This window comes from Daldinia childiae (genome assembly GCF_008694065.1).
Source record: "Daldinia childiae strain JS-1345 chromosome Unknown Scaffold13, whole genome shotgun sequence".
NCBI lineage: Eukaryota > Fungi > Ascomycota > Sordariomycetes > Xylariales > Hypoxylaceae > Daldinia > Daldinia childiae.
In genome coordinates this window covers 230,609-246,971 of record NW_022984654.1, presented here as the reverse complement: position 1 = coordinate 246,971, position 16,363 = coordinate 230,609, and the positions used below count along the sequence as shown (strand labels likewise).

At 44.3% G+C, this 16,363-nt stretch overlaps 4 protein-coding genes across 4 annotated transcripts; 3 read left to right on the top strand and 1 right to left on the bottom strand.

Annotated features, from left to right (window-relative positions):
* Positions 1-1,352: 1,352 nt before the first annotated feature.
* GL218_08513 (uncharacterized protein) lies at positions 1,353-2,027 on the top strand (the record flags this gene model as incomplete). Its single annotated transcript, XM_033585317.1, has 1 exon — positions 1,353-2,027. The coding sequence occupies one exon, from the start codon at positions 1,353-1,355 to the stop codon at positions 2,025-2,027; it is 675 nt and encodes a 224-aa protein (XP_033440472.1).
* Positions 2,028-4,404: 2,377 nt separating this feature from the next.
* GL218_08512 (uncharacterized protein) lies at positions 4,405-5,755 on the top strand (the record flags this gene model as incomplete). Its single annotated transcript, XM_033585316.1, has 4 exons — positions 4,405-4,682; positions 4,809-5,077; positions 5,133-5,350; positions 5,402-5,755. The coding sequence occupies 4 exons, from the start codon at positions 4,405-4,407 to the stop codon at positions 5,753-5,755; spliced, it is 1,119 nt and encodes a 372-aa protein (XP_033440471.1).
* A 1,255-nt stretch (positions 5,756-7,010) lies between these two features.
* GL218_08511 (Carrier protein YMC1, mitochondrial) lies at positions 7,011-12,083 on the top strand (the record flags this gene model as incomplete). Its single annotated transcript, XM_033585315.1, has 6 exons — positions 7,011-7,151; positions 7,266-7,406; positions 8,036-8,489; positions 8,580-9,134; positions 11,010-11,114; positions 11,269-12,083. The coding sequence occupies 6 exons, from the start codon at positions 7,011-7,013 to the stop codon at positions 12,081-12,083; spliced, it is 2,211 nt and encodes a 736-aa protein (XP_033440474.1).
* Positions 12,084-12,303: 220 nt separating this feature from the next.
* Positions 12,304-14,836, bottom strand: GL218_08510 (RAD50-interacting protein 1; the record flags this gene model as incomplete). Its single annotated transcript, XM_033585314.1, has 4 exons — positions 12,304-12,723; positions 12,780-12,829; positions 12,883-13,171; positions 13,226-14,836. 4 exons carry the CDS (start codon positions 14,834-14,836, stop codon positions 12,304-12,306), a joined length of 2,370 nt encoding a protein of 789 aa, XP_033440473.1.
* Between the last annotated feature and the right edge of the window lie 1,527 nt (positions 14,837-16,363).

Here is a 16,363-nt window from a genome sequence, read left to right as displayed (position 1 = left end):
TCAATTACTACCTACACACATGTACTATCTCATCTTCCTTGGTTATTTTTCTTGATTACTGCTTAGGTGGCGGCATCGGCCCATTGAAGTGTTCCACGATCGGCAGATAGCCATCCTAATACGTACCTAAATACTGATCTGGATCTGTCTTTCCGTGAACGTATATTATTGTACAAAGTCTAGTGTAAAGGCTTTAAATAGCACCCACATACCAAGTCGTCATGTGAAGTCATGTATACAGTGTTAGGTATATATTTTAGTAGCTTCGGAAGTATAGTCTAGTGTAGAAACGCTAGTTACATGTACCGTTGTATCTCCGTTTCTAGTTTTGATTAGCTCAAAATCCACTTATATTATCGTTGCAATAAACAAGATACGTACCATTAACACTAAAACTAATCCAGGGGTATCAAAACCTGCTTCATCCGAATCTGTATACACTACGTAAGGTATTTTTTACTATTAAAGAAAAGGTGACGCCAAACTGTCGAGATATTGCGTAGAATATTTTCTTGTTCCACTGTTCTAACCTGCATACGTAGCCGCCCCCGTTTATGTGGCTGGAACAGCGTTGGATCTGGGTCGCCTAATCCTGGTGAACCAAACCACAATATCAAGGGGCTCTGCAAAATCCTAGGAATGGACATATCTATCAAAGATCGCCTAAAATGACCTAACCATCTAATATAGGGCTCAAATTAACCTTGAAAAGTGTTGCTTTTACGCTAAAAGCTGATATCATATTGTTGTGAGGTAAAAGTGCAAATATCAGATCTTTTATTGATTCCTACGGGTTGGAAAATATTTCGGGATTTCTACCGCGACTCCTTAGAAGCCATAATACATACAAGCAATCCAAAAATTTATTCGTTCCGACTGGCTAGTTAGAGTAACCTGACTCGTCGTCAATTGCGACTAAAAATGGATTATGATGGGTACCGACGTCAATCGTAGTGGCTGGGGTGGCCAAATGCCGCGTTCCCGTTGTACCTTGACCCACGATACTACGTACAACAGTCCGGTATATTCATATTCGATGTGATCAACATAAACATGAAGTCAGCGTGGAAGGCTATGATCTTCGAGGCAGGGTTAAGAGAGAAATAGTGGTATTGTGGCAGTTATCTACTACACAAGCGTTCCAAAGGACTTGATGAGCATATAAGGGAGTTGACTTGACCTCGATTTCAGTCCAGAATTATTTCCATCAGTATTGATTCAGATCCAACAACAACTCCATACTATTTTAGCCTGCTGCAACTCATTCGTTTGTCAAATAAGCCATACTTGGGAACCGTTATACCTATTATTCATCCATATTACAAAACAAATTAGACGTCAACACATCAACTATGCGGTCATTCGTTACTCTCTTAGCAGCAGCAGCCTCGTTGCAGGGCGGCTCAGCAGTTCCGTTCGGCAACCAGCAACAACCTCCCACTACCATATCTCACGGAGGATTTCCGCATCCGACCGGTCGTTTCCCCCACCCAACCGGTTTCCCGCATCCCACTGGTGGCCCGCGTCGCCCCGACAGCCACGGTTTATGGGCGAAAGATGAAGAGCATCGCTGGCCTGGCCAACCTCATCCCACTGGCCACCATCATCGCCACTCGAGCAGCGGCTTCCCTCACCCAACAGGACACCCTGAAAGCAACATTTTTTTGAGGCGGAATGCGGACCACGTACGCCCTCCCCCGGATGGCTTTGCCCATCCTAGCGGTCACCGCCCGCACCCAACCGGCGGGTTCCCACAACCTACTGGTGGACCTGGTCATCACCACCATCCCCCAGGTGATAACCAGGACCACGGTCACGGAAACTGGCAGGGCAACCATGGGAAGCGAGACGAGGAGTTCCGCAGACCCGCTAGCATTTTATCGCCCAGTGGTGTTACCAGCCATCTCCACACCCAACCTACTGCCGGTGCCCAACCCGCGCACCACGTGCAGCAACCCGACGGGGAGCCGAAGCACGAGCGCCAGATACTCCAGGAGATCCCGCGCGTGGTCCAGGATGCCAACTAAGAGACGCAACGGATGAAGCTACTTAGTTATTACAGCATAACTAATCCGACCAACTGTACGATACTGTAAGACAAGTAAGATAATGATTGGATGAAGTAATGGAAGGATTTAGAACACTTGGGTTTTGATAGACTGCATGGTGGAATAGACTGGTTGGATGCTAGATGCTAGGTACCTACCTACGAATGAATCACGTAGGGGTATGATGTTGCCTTGTTAGATAAAGGTAACTCTTGAGAATGAAAATTGAAAATTTTCATATCCGTATAAACATTGTTTACAAGCTACTCCAACTTCATGTGAATACTAGTATTAAAATATAGTGCTCATAAGATTGCCTATCTTATAATGAGAACTACACAAGTATCACCAAGCCCATTGTGATGCTAACAGATTCTCAAATACAACGTTTGAATCTCATCTATGTCAATCTAGAAACTTACCTAAGTAACCTTATCTGCGAAGCACTAGCTCAAAAGCAAGGGACCACATCCTGTATTGTATAATTGACTTCATACTTCGTGACTAGGTAGCTTTGATGTTGTTAACTATGTAATGATGAGAGAATATTATCATCCGAGAAAAACCATAAAACACGTACGTCTGTTTTATACAGTTAAGAATATAGAGTTATTCCAACCCTAGGTAAATCATAGCTCAAGACGGACCACAAAAACATATTTCATGAAATAATTATAGTATATAATGATGTTAAATTTAACATTAGAGAACTCGCATTAGCCTTTAATGAGAAATCAATGTATAATGACTTAAATATTGTGTGCACCTAGTTAAGAAGAACAACTTATGAGTTCCGGGGGTTGACTCTAAAACTGTTCTTTCTCTCTTTGGATTGAAGGAAGTAGTTTTGAATGTCACTGCACTTAAATTATAGCCGACTATAGAATGAGCCATTAGTAAAATAGTTTTGCTAATTATTAATAACTTGAAGTAATTTGGCATATTAAAGATAAAGCTGCGCAGCAACTTGATAAGGTATGAGGATATTATAAACATGTCAAAATGAAATTTTAATAGAGCACTACCAATTGTTATAACTTTAGACTAGGTGTCACCTTGAATGAGACTATATCGAGCTATTGTAAACTTCATTTAAAATGTCCGTTTCGTCAAGTTTCCATATCATATAATTGCATATTCTCCTAAAGCTAACGCTAAGGTATGACTCCTATAACACGATAGCCGCGTAAAATATAAAGAGCATCTAGTAACGTCAACGTTTCATATTGGTTCAAACAATCTCTTTGGGCTTTAACAAAGCCTTACCCCTAAGCTTCTTTCTGCAACTAAATATAAATATACATCTACCAACCAAACAAAGAAGGCAACCTCTAATTGAAAATTTTTACCTGAATTCTGAAACGACGTGGTAGTAAACTATTCGATATAATTTTACTAATTCCATCCAGGCGTCAAAGCGGATAGCTCGGTAGGTCACCTGGTGTACCCCCCACGCCGCACGAATGTAAATAACTAAGAAGTAAGACAAATACCTCATTTTGAGTCATGCTTCATAAGGAAAGTGTACTTTAAAGATGAACTGTGTCATTGAATTGAATTGAAACCAAACTGTTTGATAGTTTTTACTTAAGAATATAGAATATAAACATAAGAGTTGAATAATGCGGTGTAGTATGATTATTTATTAAAGACGCCCCTTGCCTGATATTTATAAATCATAATAATCATTCTGGAGTTTGAAGGAAGCGCCACGATAATTCTCGGTGAAGGGCCAAGAGCTAAGTGTGTAATATTGTGCATTCCAATTAATTCGACTTAGTAATATCGGGAATTTGTACCTTACCAAAGCCCAAATTGATTATAATAATACGTTCCTTCTCCCCAGACTTCTCTCATTTCGTACTACAATTTGCATAACAAATCAGCGACGACTACATTAGGTACAAACGATTGCGATCCCGGCCTAAACCCAGTAAATTTCAACTGTACGACCTAAAACCCCCAGAACCTAGAACCCCAGAATTGAACTGTGCACAATACAGTAAGCATCAACTGACCACACAGTACAGATACGGTACGGTCAAAAACAGTCAACAACGCTAAGGTACCCTTCACCGTTTGTAATTTCGCCACGTGAACGTACCAAAGTGGATACCTCGCGTTCTTTGATTTGCGGCGTTTCAACAAACTCTGTTAGTTCTTCTGTTAGTTAACTAGAAGAAGCCCTGCGACATTTTCCCTTGCGTTTTTGACCTTTTCATCAACATAAGCTACGAAACTCTCACAATCCGTTTTATCAACTCGCCGTTCTATTTTCGTTGATTTTTCTTGCGATTAGATTTTATTTTAAGTTTTTATTTTTTTTCTTCTTCTCTTTACCTCTTATTGAGATACGATGCGCGGCAGCGCCGTCACTTCGGCAGCTTTGACCGCGTTCAAACAACCCCTATCTAGATTTGGCCGTGCTCATTTATCCACCGCATCCTCCCACTACAGCGCCGGAGCTCGCTTCGGCGGTAGCATTCGCAAAGCTAGCACCGTTCCGCACAGCGTCAGCTCTTTCGGCTCTCAGCAATTCGAGCCCGGCGTTATTCTGAAGGGATACTCTGGTCGCGAGTATACCATTGAAAATGTTCTGCAGGACAGACAAGACCGCCTGGTCTATCTCGCCAGGTAAGCTAAGCTCTACTTTAGGCTCTCCTCTACCTCAGTAGAAAATTTATGTTTTCTTTATCTTTTTTACCCCATTCGACGTTTGCGCTTGTGGGTCGGATTTGAACCAACTAACATCGTCTTTAGGGCAAATGAGAAGATGTTCGTTCTGAAAAGTCTATTTGAGAACGAATACAATTATGCACTTCCTCTGCAGTTGAGATTTAATCACTCGCCTTACTTGCGGGCGCTGCGGGACACCGTCCCCGAGCAGAAGATGTTTGTCAATGAATACATGACAGACCATCTCCTCAACTTCGCCTTTAAGGACCTCTCCCTAGCTGCGCAAAAGCGTGTCCTTCGAGATAGTCTACGAGGCCTTGCTACCTTACATGACCAGAACATCGCGCATTTAGGTATGTATCCCCGCCGGACTTAAGCTTCGGATTTTAATCTAATGTGGCGTTTTAGACATCAAAGCAAATAACATCATGGTTGACTACCGCGATACCAGCGAAGGAATCATTGTAGATCGCGTGCAGTTATCCGATCTAGAAGATTCGACTCACATCCCACCTGGACAGGCTCTGCGTGGGCTCAAAGTTGGCAATCAATTTTGGCGCAGCCCGGAGGCGCACGTACAGGGCGCGGTCGGAAAGCCTTCGGACATCTTCTCCTTGGCGCTAGTGGTGAGTTTGACCGCCTTTGCTTATGTGTCACGACTATTAATGCTGGTATAGTTTATATTCATGCGTCTCAAAATGGTCATCTTCCGGATCGACAGCGCGCCAAATGTCGATCTTACCAACGCCATCCTCGAGCGGCAAATATCCACTTTTGCCGAGTGGAACGATTACGAATCTTTCATCGACTACCTTGGTCGAAGACATCCCTGGGTCGGCGAACTCTCTCGCTTGCAAGACTCATTCGGTTCTAAGAATCCTCGAAGACCATTTTCGCTCTGGAAAAGCGATTCACTTGACCCAGACTTCAAGGATTTGATTAAGAAGATGACCAACTTTGATCCCCGGAGGAGAATCACGGCGCGGGAAGCCCTCGGTCATGTCTGGTTTGACGATGTTGAGGAACTATAGTTGATACCTTGGGTTTAGCGATTATCAGGTTTACGGAAAACAGTACCGCACACGGTTTTGATTTCAAGTTTTGATTTCACGGCACGGGAACAGGAAACGGAACCGGATATAGACTGAAAAACGGACTTTGAGGGATAGAGATATAGACTACAGACATAGAAAGCAATAATGTTAATGGCGCCGCACGCCCGCACCGACTCGGCCTCGTTTGAGTTCTAATCATTAATACCTAATACCAGGGTAAGTCACTTGCATATACTTAGACTAGAGACTTGAATGAAAGAGTGGCAAGAATATCCATCACTAAATTAGTCATATGAGCAATGTTGTTTTGGTGATCAGGTGAATTGATAGTCAGCATTGGGGGCCCATAACGGCATGTTCAGGTTAAATAGATGCATGTGTTTATCACTCTGGGCACTAGTCTTCCCGATCAATCTTACCAAGCATGTATAACAAGCTAGCAGGCATAAATCAGGGGATCGTGGAACGTATTAGCTTTTAATAACATCCTTGCATAGCTTTAAAAATTGCTAGTTTGTGATAAGATGTAGTTATCAGCTCGACATGTTGTTACCTTGCAGATGCAGATATGAGTCCAGATGGCTTAGATGACACTTATAACCTTCGTGTACCAGTAAGTTAGAGACCTAGAGCAATTGTAACCGTGTTACTGACGTATTCAGATAGGCCAATGATTGATGAGACAATATGTAGCTGCGTTTAGACAGCCAATAATCTCCAAGCTTAATAGGTACCCCCAAAGACTGGCCTTACGAAATGCTATTTCGACAGAGCGCTTGTGTTACTCGACCTTTCTCGGCGAGTACAAGGATGAGACCTACATAGGTAGATATCTATACTCTGGATAATTGAGATGAGGGAGATATTAGAGGCTGTTTTATGGTTTCGAGTTAATATAACTGTTGTACGAGACGAGAGTTTGAGACATTGTCAGAAATAGTCCCAGAATGAGTTATTTCTTTTGGATATGCATGCAAATAACATCATTGTCCGCCGTCCACGATTGCAACTAAGGTCTAGACCTTTGCAACACCTCGAATCCTTTAGTAATTAGCGTCTTGTGCTGCGTAAAGGCGAAGTATATAAGTTGAAGCAATGATAGTACCGTTCTTCGTCTTTTCGAAGTCGTCACCATCACTACACCGCAATAATAGAAGCCGACAGTATTCTGATATATCCAGCTTTCTTTGTCTACTATTCTAAACCTGAAGCAACCAAAGTAACTGCAAATATGAAGCTCTTTCGACCTATTATTATTATTCTCTCCGTTGCTGTGGGTAATGCCATCGCTCATCCTGCAGGGGACACACCAGAAGTCGAACTGAGTACCATCACAAGTGGCGAATATACATTCCTCGGAGTGGCTGAAACTGTGAGTATATTTTCTTAATTTATTGGTCTCCAAGACCATTAGCCATTGTATATTGCCAACGAATAACCACATCACTGTTTTTACTACAACATAAACTAAAAAATATTTCTATAGTCCGAGTTTGATAAACGCTGCAGTGGATACTTGACGCAACATGCCGATTGTACACCTGGAAAGTGCCAATGTTTGGGTGATAACGGGTGCTATGGCTGTAATGGTGGTCGGATACAATGCCAACCCGGCCCTGGTTCGGGAGTATGTTGGACTACTTAGACTGATTGGATTCGCTGGTATTATTGAGTCTGGATTCGAATATCTTTGGAAAGCGGTCATAACTTCTAGGTTCATGACGAGAAAACTTCTGGATATTTAACTAACTACTTGTCGTTCGTTTTGAATGGTATTTACTAGATGATACACTCGTTCTATAGACATTTATCGGCCAAATAGCGTTTTTTATGACTTGATCGTAACTTGGATAAATCTAGGATGGTTGGGTTTATATTACCATTTTACCCAAGTAGAGAATATGCTCCTTTAATCTACCCTAACCCCTGAGTTAAATAGTAATCGCGAAGACAACTAGGCGAATACCAAAGCCAAGTAAAACCACACTCAACAACAAAATTATTTAGAGAATATACGTTAGACGCTAGGTTAGGTTAGTTAGTTGCTAACGAACTTACCTGCGAATCTAAGATCTTCACTTCGCTCGATGTAACCTCTCTTATCGCCAGATCCACCAACGTGCCATTGGTCGTTGCCTTTAACCTAGCTCGGAGCTTTATGCGTTAACTGCTTGAAAAGGTGATGATTTCCAGTCTAGTCGATCATAAATGTTTTTCAATTCCGTGGCAATGGTTTAGTAATGGTCTCCTCCGCAGCTATTCATCATGCCGGGCTTTAGATACTTAACTTTTCTGCCGGCCTTCGTCTTCTCAGCTGTCGTCGCCGCACAGGAGACGGGCTTAGACACGTGCACCGATGTCCACGTCTTTCTGTCTCGAGGGAACAATGAGCCGTATCCTGGTCGTCAGGGAAAACTCGTGCAAGCTATCTGCTCGGGGCTCGAGAGTTGCGACTACGAGGACATTGCGTTCAACAATGCCTTGGTGGTTGAATACTGCAGCGCCGTGGAGGCAGGCCGCAAAGCTGGTATTGCCCAGATAACCGACTACAACAAGCGATGTCCGGATGCGAAGCTCGTTGTCAGCGGCTACTCCCAGGGTGCACATGTTCTGGGCGACATCCTTGGCGGCGGCGGCGGCGTTTTCTTTCAGGGCTGCACGACGCCTATGGTTCCAGGCTTAGATCCAAATTCAGCCCCTGGTAAAACGAGTAAGTTTGGATCCCCCACCCGTACTATGTATGTAGTATACGGCACAGCGCCGAAACGAGTACCGTTTCTAACCAGATGATCTGGTGTAGTTGCTGCTGCACTCCTTTTTGGTGATACCCGTCATACTGCCAACCAGCCGTATAACACACTAGGAGGCGCACCTGTCAATGGTTTATTCCCTCGAAGCGGCCAGCAACTTGAGGGTATCCACAACTTTGCAGGCGTGCTCCGAGACTGGTGTCAGGGGGATGATCCGATTTGCGCAGAGGGCGATGGTAAACGAACATACAATGTCCAACATCATCTGAACTATTTTGATATCTACTCCGGCGCAGCGGCAGAATGGGTTAAATCAATGCTGGGCGAGGCCACTACACCGACATCTGGGTCTACAACTGTGTCGAGTAGCACTGCTGCATCAACCATAATTAGCACAAGCACGGTTGTTGAGGAGACAAGTTCTGGAGTAACAACTACCGAAGCCACGGCATCGGAAACACAGAGTGTGTCTATTACATCGGGATCTACAAATTTAAGCTCTGCATCTTCGACTAGAACTCCGACGCCCCTTCCAGAAGGTACAGATTCGAGCACTACTACTACGCCAACAGCATCGTCTACAGCCCAAGAAGGAAGCGTTCGAGGTGTTCGGTGCTTCAAAGGTTATATAGGCTTATCTATATTGTACTCGTTTCTTTTTGTAATAGCTTAATCTTTTGGCCTGTATATAAAATCTGATGTTCTATGAATGGAATGAATAAAAAAAAGCTATACGTTACAGCTAATAATGATAGCACAGGGGAAATTTTGAATTATCTGGTTGTGACATATTGGTTATGAAATCAATTACTCCCTTTCGCTATAGAGCTAGGTATTTACCTAGTGACGCTGATGTCTAACAATATCATAGGATATTTTATGAGGTCTTATACCAAGTAGCAAGCATCATCGCAGTAACTACTTCCTCGGCCTTGGCATTTCTTTTCTTTGTATTTATCTGAAATTGATCTAAAGCATTGCTGCAAAGGTCGTAAGTATCCATATTATACTGTCTTGGGACATAACCATATCTGACAATCCCATTCTTTCTGGCGCGTAGCTCTAGCCCGTAGACATACTTAAACAGGTCCGAATGAAAGATGTTCTGTTTATATTGATCCTTCCACCCGTTTGTATGCCACTGGCCAAGCAACATTATCATGGTTGTAACAATATATTGAGAGTCCGAAAGAATCATTAGTTGTACTGGAGCCGTTGGAGGCGATTTCTCGAAACATTCTAGGGCTTTCTCTAGTGCCAGTATAATGGAACGTATTGCGACTCTGTGACTTGTTATGAACTCATCTCTTACAGTATGGTAAGAAGTCTCGTAGACGCCTCCCTCTGGGGTCATGCGACAGGCGACGGTGGCTCCGAGAACACCAAGTTGGGGATCAATTCTGCAGAGACTGCTGGTACGAAATTTCATAACGTGAACCATCGTGGTGGCGCTGAATGGAGAATACGAATACGATTAAGAAAATAGTTCTTACCTGACTGTTAGCCTGATAATATCAACATGTCAATCATATAGCAAGGGGGAAGTATGAAGATAATTTATAAGAGAGGATATATTGGTCCGGATTTGTTTGTTTAATATAAAAGAATAAGTTAGAAGACAGCTTAAATCCCGGAAGACACTGAGTATCTAGGTAGCTATACAATTTAATAATTGTTTAATGTGCATTGTCTTGAGGTAGAGCGAGAAACATGGAAACAACTTCATTGTTCCGCAAGGAACTCTAAGCTATATACACTGACAACATCCTTTGTTATAGATATCTCGGTGGAAGTAATAATTAGGATACAAAACCGCGATGTATGATTTATAGGTACATGCTTTAAAGATTCAAAGTGTTATAGTTTCGGGTTTAACAAAAGTTTTGATACCGAGGATTGAAGCGTTATTTCCCCTTTCCCAAACTCGGCTCTAGTAAAATAATGTGTTGACGGAAAATGAGTTTAGCACCTTGCTACAAGTATGGCTTATATAATTAATTGTCTTTTTATGAAAAAATTTTGAGAACACATTAATAAAATATCAATTTTGATTCAGTAGCTCTCACCTGGTGTGAAGTTTAAGTTTATCTTGCACTACAATGAATCGCGTCACATTCTAACAGTAGCACGAGCTTGGGCAAATATTTGGACCCCTCCACTATCGATAAGAGGTAACCTCTATGTATATTCTTAGTGCCCCACCAAAAAACGATACTTTGATAAGGTGAATGAATCCGATATCTCTCACCTGAACTTTCGCCGTTTATTGTTTACCTCATCTCATCTCATCTCATCTCCTATATCGGCCAAGTTCGTTACATCTCGTCTCATAGAAAAATCATCAAGTCACAAACCAATTAAGACTTCAAACTTGAAGTCTAATTAGTTAATTTGGCTTTCTATACGCAAGACGTGGTATGTTCTGAGCGATAGTTATACGAGAACTTCATAGGTACCTATTTGAACTGTGCGCGGGGCAGGGATGGGAGACGCAGCTCAGGACCTCGACGCCAAAGGCGGTGCTCTTGATACCGCAAAGGATTTGTTTGCAGGAGCTGCCGGAGGAGTTGCTCAGGTTCTTATAGGTAGGTTATTCCTTCCATCTTTCTCTCATCGTAGCGCTATCTGTCACAATGCTTGTTTGTAAGGTTAAGCCATAAGTGATGAAAACACGATGATACAGCTATATCAAGAATACCTAAACTTGAAAAATATATCCCCATCGCTAACCCTCCACAGGCCAACCCTTCGACATAGTCAAAGTCCGACTCCAAACCAGCACAGCATACAAATCCGCCCTCGACGCTGCAACTTCCATCTACGCCAAAGAGGGCCCCCTCGCGTTCTACAAGGGTACACTAACCCCTCTCCTTGGTATCGGAGCCTGCGTATCGATCCAATTCGGCGCCTTCGGGTACGCGCGCCGCTACTTCGAGACCCAGAATGCCGCCGCCGCCTCCTCTTCTTCCAAGGACTTGTCCTTCGGCCAGTACTTCGCAGCCGGCGCCTTCGCCGGCGTCGCCAACTCCGTGATCTCGGGACCTATCGAGCACGTGCGTATCCGGCTGCAGACGCAACCCCACGGCGCAGCGCGCCTGTACTCTGGCCCTCTTGATTGTGTGCGCCAGCTATCTTCGCGCGGCGGTGGGTTGCGCGGCCTGTACCGCGGCGAGGCGGTGACGATTTGGCGCGAGGCCGCTGCTTACGGCACCTGGTTTCTGACTTTCGAGTACTTGATGATGGCCGACGCGGCGCGGAACCGCGTTGAGCGGGCCGACATCCCCAGTTACAAGGTTGCGCTGTACGGTGGTCTGGCCGGTGAAGCACTCTGGCTTGCTAGTTATCCCTTCGACGTCGTCAAGAGCAAGATGCAAACCGATGGTTTTGGTAGCGAGATGAAGTATAAGACGATGCGGGACTGCTTTTCGCAGACCTGGAGGGTCGAGGGTGCGCGAGGCTTTTGGAAGGGCATTGGTCCCACGCTATTGAGGGCTATGCCGGTTAGCGCGGGTACGTTCGCCGTGGTGGAGGCGACAATGCGTGCTCTTAGTTAAAAAGAAATACTTTAGTAGGTAATTAAGGGCAAGGAGGTTGAGAAAATCTGGGCTTAGGTGATATGATAAGGCGTTGGGTTTCAACCAAAGATGCGTGAGATAGGGGGGTTTATCACGATAGATCTCATTTGGGAGCAATTCAACACTTCGCACTTGGACTGGCATTGGGGCGTAATCTAAACTAGATTTGGAGGCCTATAGAAGGCAGACAAAATTTTATCTATTCGCTAGTCTCGACACGCCTCTGTAGAATCTTCCTGGCATTTGCCGGGGTGAGGGATTCTATATCTAGTTCAGCCAAAAGTTTCTTGGCCTCGGCATTGTCTGTGAATGCACGATCGCTCGCTTGTTGCAGAGATATGGCCCCGTCAGCGACTTCTAGAGGTAGGCTCAATAGCCTCGTACCATCTCGTAGTGTACTAAGCGCGATCGAACCATCCGGGATGTGACGATCTATCAGAGAAGCGATAGCCTCTAGATCCCTTGCAAACTGGGCTGCACCGACGCTTGTAAAACTCTGTGCCATAAGCACTGTCGTCCATATTGCATCCTGTAGTTTCTCCAACGCCTCCCGCCATACTCGACGATAAACGGCGGCGCTCAGTGCAGAAGTAAGGAAGGTAAGATTTCGTTTGAGTATCTAGAGAAATGTCAGACGCGACTATGGATACTCATGATTCAAGGGTAAATATTTACCTTCAAAGGTTCGTCTAACTCTGGAGTTACAGAAAGCTGGGAAGTGTCCACTGGAAATATTTAGCATGCCGACTCGCGGCGAGTTTCGAATAATGGAACTTACAGTGGGTATCATCACTAATTGTAGTCCAATGAGCCTTGGCGAAGTAAGGGCGAAATGCTTTCTGGTGAGAGTCAATCAATGCTGCGACTAGGTATTCCTCGGCGGCCTTCCGGCGGCGAGCGTATGCCGCGATGGTTTCATCGAATAAGATGCCACTGTCACTGTCGGAGCTAATATCTGCTGAGGTCTTATCTTTCACATCTTCATAACTCATTCCGGTGGCAATGTTACCATCGCTATTAGTCTGTTTGGCTCTCATTTGGAGCTGTTCCCACAAGGATACAAAAAACTATCTAGAATCAGCAAGGGGCTCAATAAATGCACCTTGAAAATCAAAACTTACCTCCTCATTACTCCAGTCCTTCAAAGTAGCAATGATGTGGTCAGAACTACCCAAGACCTTGCAGAGAGTCTCAAATGCCCCGGTGCCTTCTAATGCGGCGGCTTGTTCCTTGGTTACGCCGTGTAGGGTACGACCCAGAGTGGAGGTAATTGTATAGTACGCGTCCAATGAATCCTTGAAGCGGTCGTGATAGTCATCCAGAATTTCAAGTTGAATATCGATGAGGAATCGGAGTTTATGGGAGAACCTGCGGACTCGCTCATATTGGGACGTGACAGACTTTAACAGGTCTGTCACTCTCACTGCACCAAAGGTTGGCTTCATCTTGCCAGCACCGCTATAATCATAATCGATATTTCGAGCATCGGGGGAGTTCATAATGACGTGGTAACGCTCTAGAGCGAAATCCTTCTCTGCTTTGAACCAATCGTCAAAGTGTTGTTTAAGGACTTCCGACGTCAAACCGGCCCAGCCCTGATCTGGATCACCGCCGTCATAGTTAAACCTTGATCGTATCTCATCGTCTAGATCCATCAGCTGTACCATGAGACTGCTTAAAAATTGCGGGTTCTTGAGGCCGTGTTGAACCAGAGTATCTATCTTCTCTCTCATCACCGGGAGCAGCACCGTGATAAGGGCGCAGGCAGGATCCATATAAACTGACAGGCCATGCACTTTAGTATCTTGGAATCGGGACGCCAGAACGTAGCCCACATTGTCTCGGAAGAAGCCCTCCCATTTATCGATTAGCGCTAGGAACTGAGGCACGCAGAAAGTTCCAAATGACTGGGGACCACTCGTCGCGTTGTTACCCATGAATTGGAATTGGAACCACAGGATAAAAGGCTTTGCCATCACCTCAAAGGGCAATAGCGAAACTACTTTATTCGAGTAGACCACCTCAGGCGCCTGTAAATCGATGAGCTTCTCAAAGCATTGTAGCCATTCAGTGTCCATCTCGGCACCGGTATCAATTCCTTGGGGCCAATTGCGCTCTTTGAGAACATTTTCTAGCTCCTTAGACATAGTATTCTTCGTATCTTCCCATAGATTCTCCGTAGTTCCCTCGACATGGCTCACGAGATGGGTGGCGGCTTGATCTGCTGCTCCTTGTAGTTCCCTTAACCGCATGCTTAGCTTCTTGAGCCTCGAGTAGGATTGTAATGCGGCTTTAGGACTCTGCGGAAGATGAGATCGCGCCTCAAGCCTTAGGTTCTCAACATCGTGTAGTAACGAAACGTATTGATAAGCGAGTTCGACCTTGCGTAGTTGCTTCATAGGTTGCTCGAGGCGTCGGATGGCTTCGTCAGGTGCGCTAGACTCGGCAACTATCTTTAAGCGGACATCGATGCTCTCCTGGAGCGCGTTAAACTCGTTTATTGACCGGGCCACTCCCCCTTGGTGGTCCTGGGATGCACGGCGAGCATCTTCAAGTTCCCTGGTCGCATCGTCGAGTTGAGTCTGGAGTTGGCTACGTTGAACTTCTACGCTTGCTAATAGGTTGTCGAGGTTTTCGAAGTCGGTACTGGATTGAAGCTTGTCGTCAAGGTAGTCCTCTAATCTGATATCAGGTATCTGGGAGTAGGAAGGTGTTGGCGCATTTATAGCCATGATTATTGCTAGGACTTAACATTTAATGTTGACCAAGTCGCAAAAGCCCAAAGCTGTCAATATGTTAAAGTGTCGTATGCATTTAATAGTATTCTGATTAGAGCATATTCGGATATCCATCAATACGAATTTATCCGAGCATATCCATTTTATAATAAGCAGCCAATCACCTAGAGGCAGGTTAGGTGTGAGGTACCTATGTACCTAGGTACCTATGCATTATAAGTGTTGAGGTCAATGTGATGCAAATGTGTATTAGGGAGTTATATAAAAGTATTTAAAAACAAATGTTTGTTATACTGTTTACTTGGCAGATTTGCAGTAATAAGCAGTTGGTTGTTAGATAATCCCCCTATCCCCCTATTTTACTCTCACAAGCTGTAGTATTATATACCACCGGTTCGAATATAATTGGGTTCCGTAATGTTAATATTTTCGTAGAAGTAAGTAAATTGGGTGATGAAACGTTCGCAAAAAGGGGTATACAGATCTTCTAGGAGCACTGCCGAAGCCACGATCATATTATTGGAACTGCCCAAGATGAGCCATGAATGAGAGTAACATGTGAGGGACTAAACACTAATACTTATTCTAAGATATCTGAGACGTCCCAAGGATATACCCAATAGATGGTTGCTATATGAATACCTAGGAATATTGAGAATGATTAAGTCTAAGTGAATGGTATGGAATAGAGACGACGAAGCCCAACCATTCATCAACCCCCTACAGAAACTTACCTACGCTTTGCAGATTGACTATAACGCTCGGCTCGGAGTTTAACTTCGGACGTATTGAAAGGATCTATTTAATGTCGCTCCAACTACTTCGAGAATTCCTAGGGGTTCGTCTTCCGCAGTGACAAACGTGACGGTGTGTACTTTTTACCAATCAGGCAACCAGTTCCTCCTAAATATTATTCGCTGGAAGGAATAAATACCTAGGTCAGGTAATGTACCCCATTCCATACACCTGTGGTTAAGTCAGCCGGGTTAAGTTCCCCGTATCATGCGGCTGTGAATTGGCGGTCCCTTTAGGAATACACTATGTAACTCAAAGCCGTTAGGTGATCTCATTATTCAGCGATATTTGGTGTCATGGAACCAGTAACGCCCCGCGCTCCTATCTCCAACGTTGATCGATTACCACACGAATCATTTAAGCTTTATGGAACATGACGACATTGATCCAGATGAAATGCTTGTTCTAGATATGCGAGCTTGGAGTCAATCGTGGGGAGCCAATGAAAGGCGGCTAAGTTATCTTTAATAGGGGAAATAAGCCGCCAGTGAGACGAGAGGACATCATGCCATCGGGAATATCAATACACACCATCATCTCGACATTTATAACGGCCGTTATCCCGTTATAAACAACAAAGGAGACCTAGGGTTTAATCTCCACTCCAACACTTTCACCTACTACTCATCAACTCCACACAGAACATCTATATGTATAATCCCTCAATTGATCCCCAACGACGCGCACTCTTAGCTAAAGTATACTAGCCATGGTAGGATATGAACG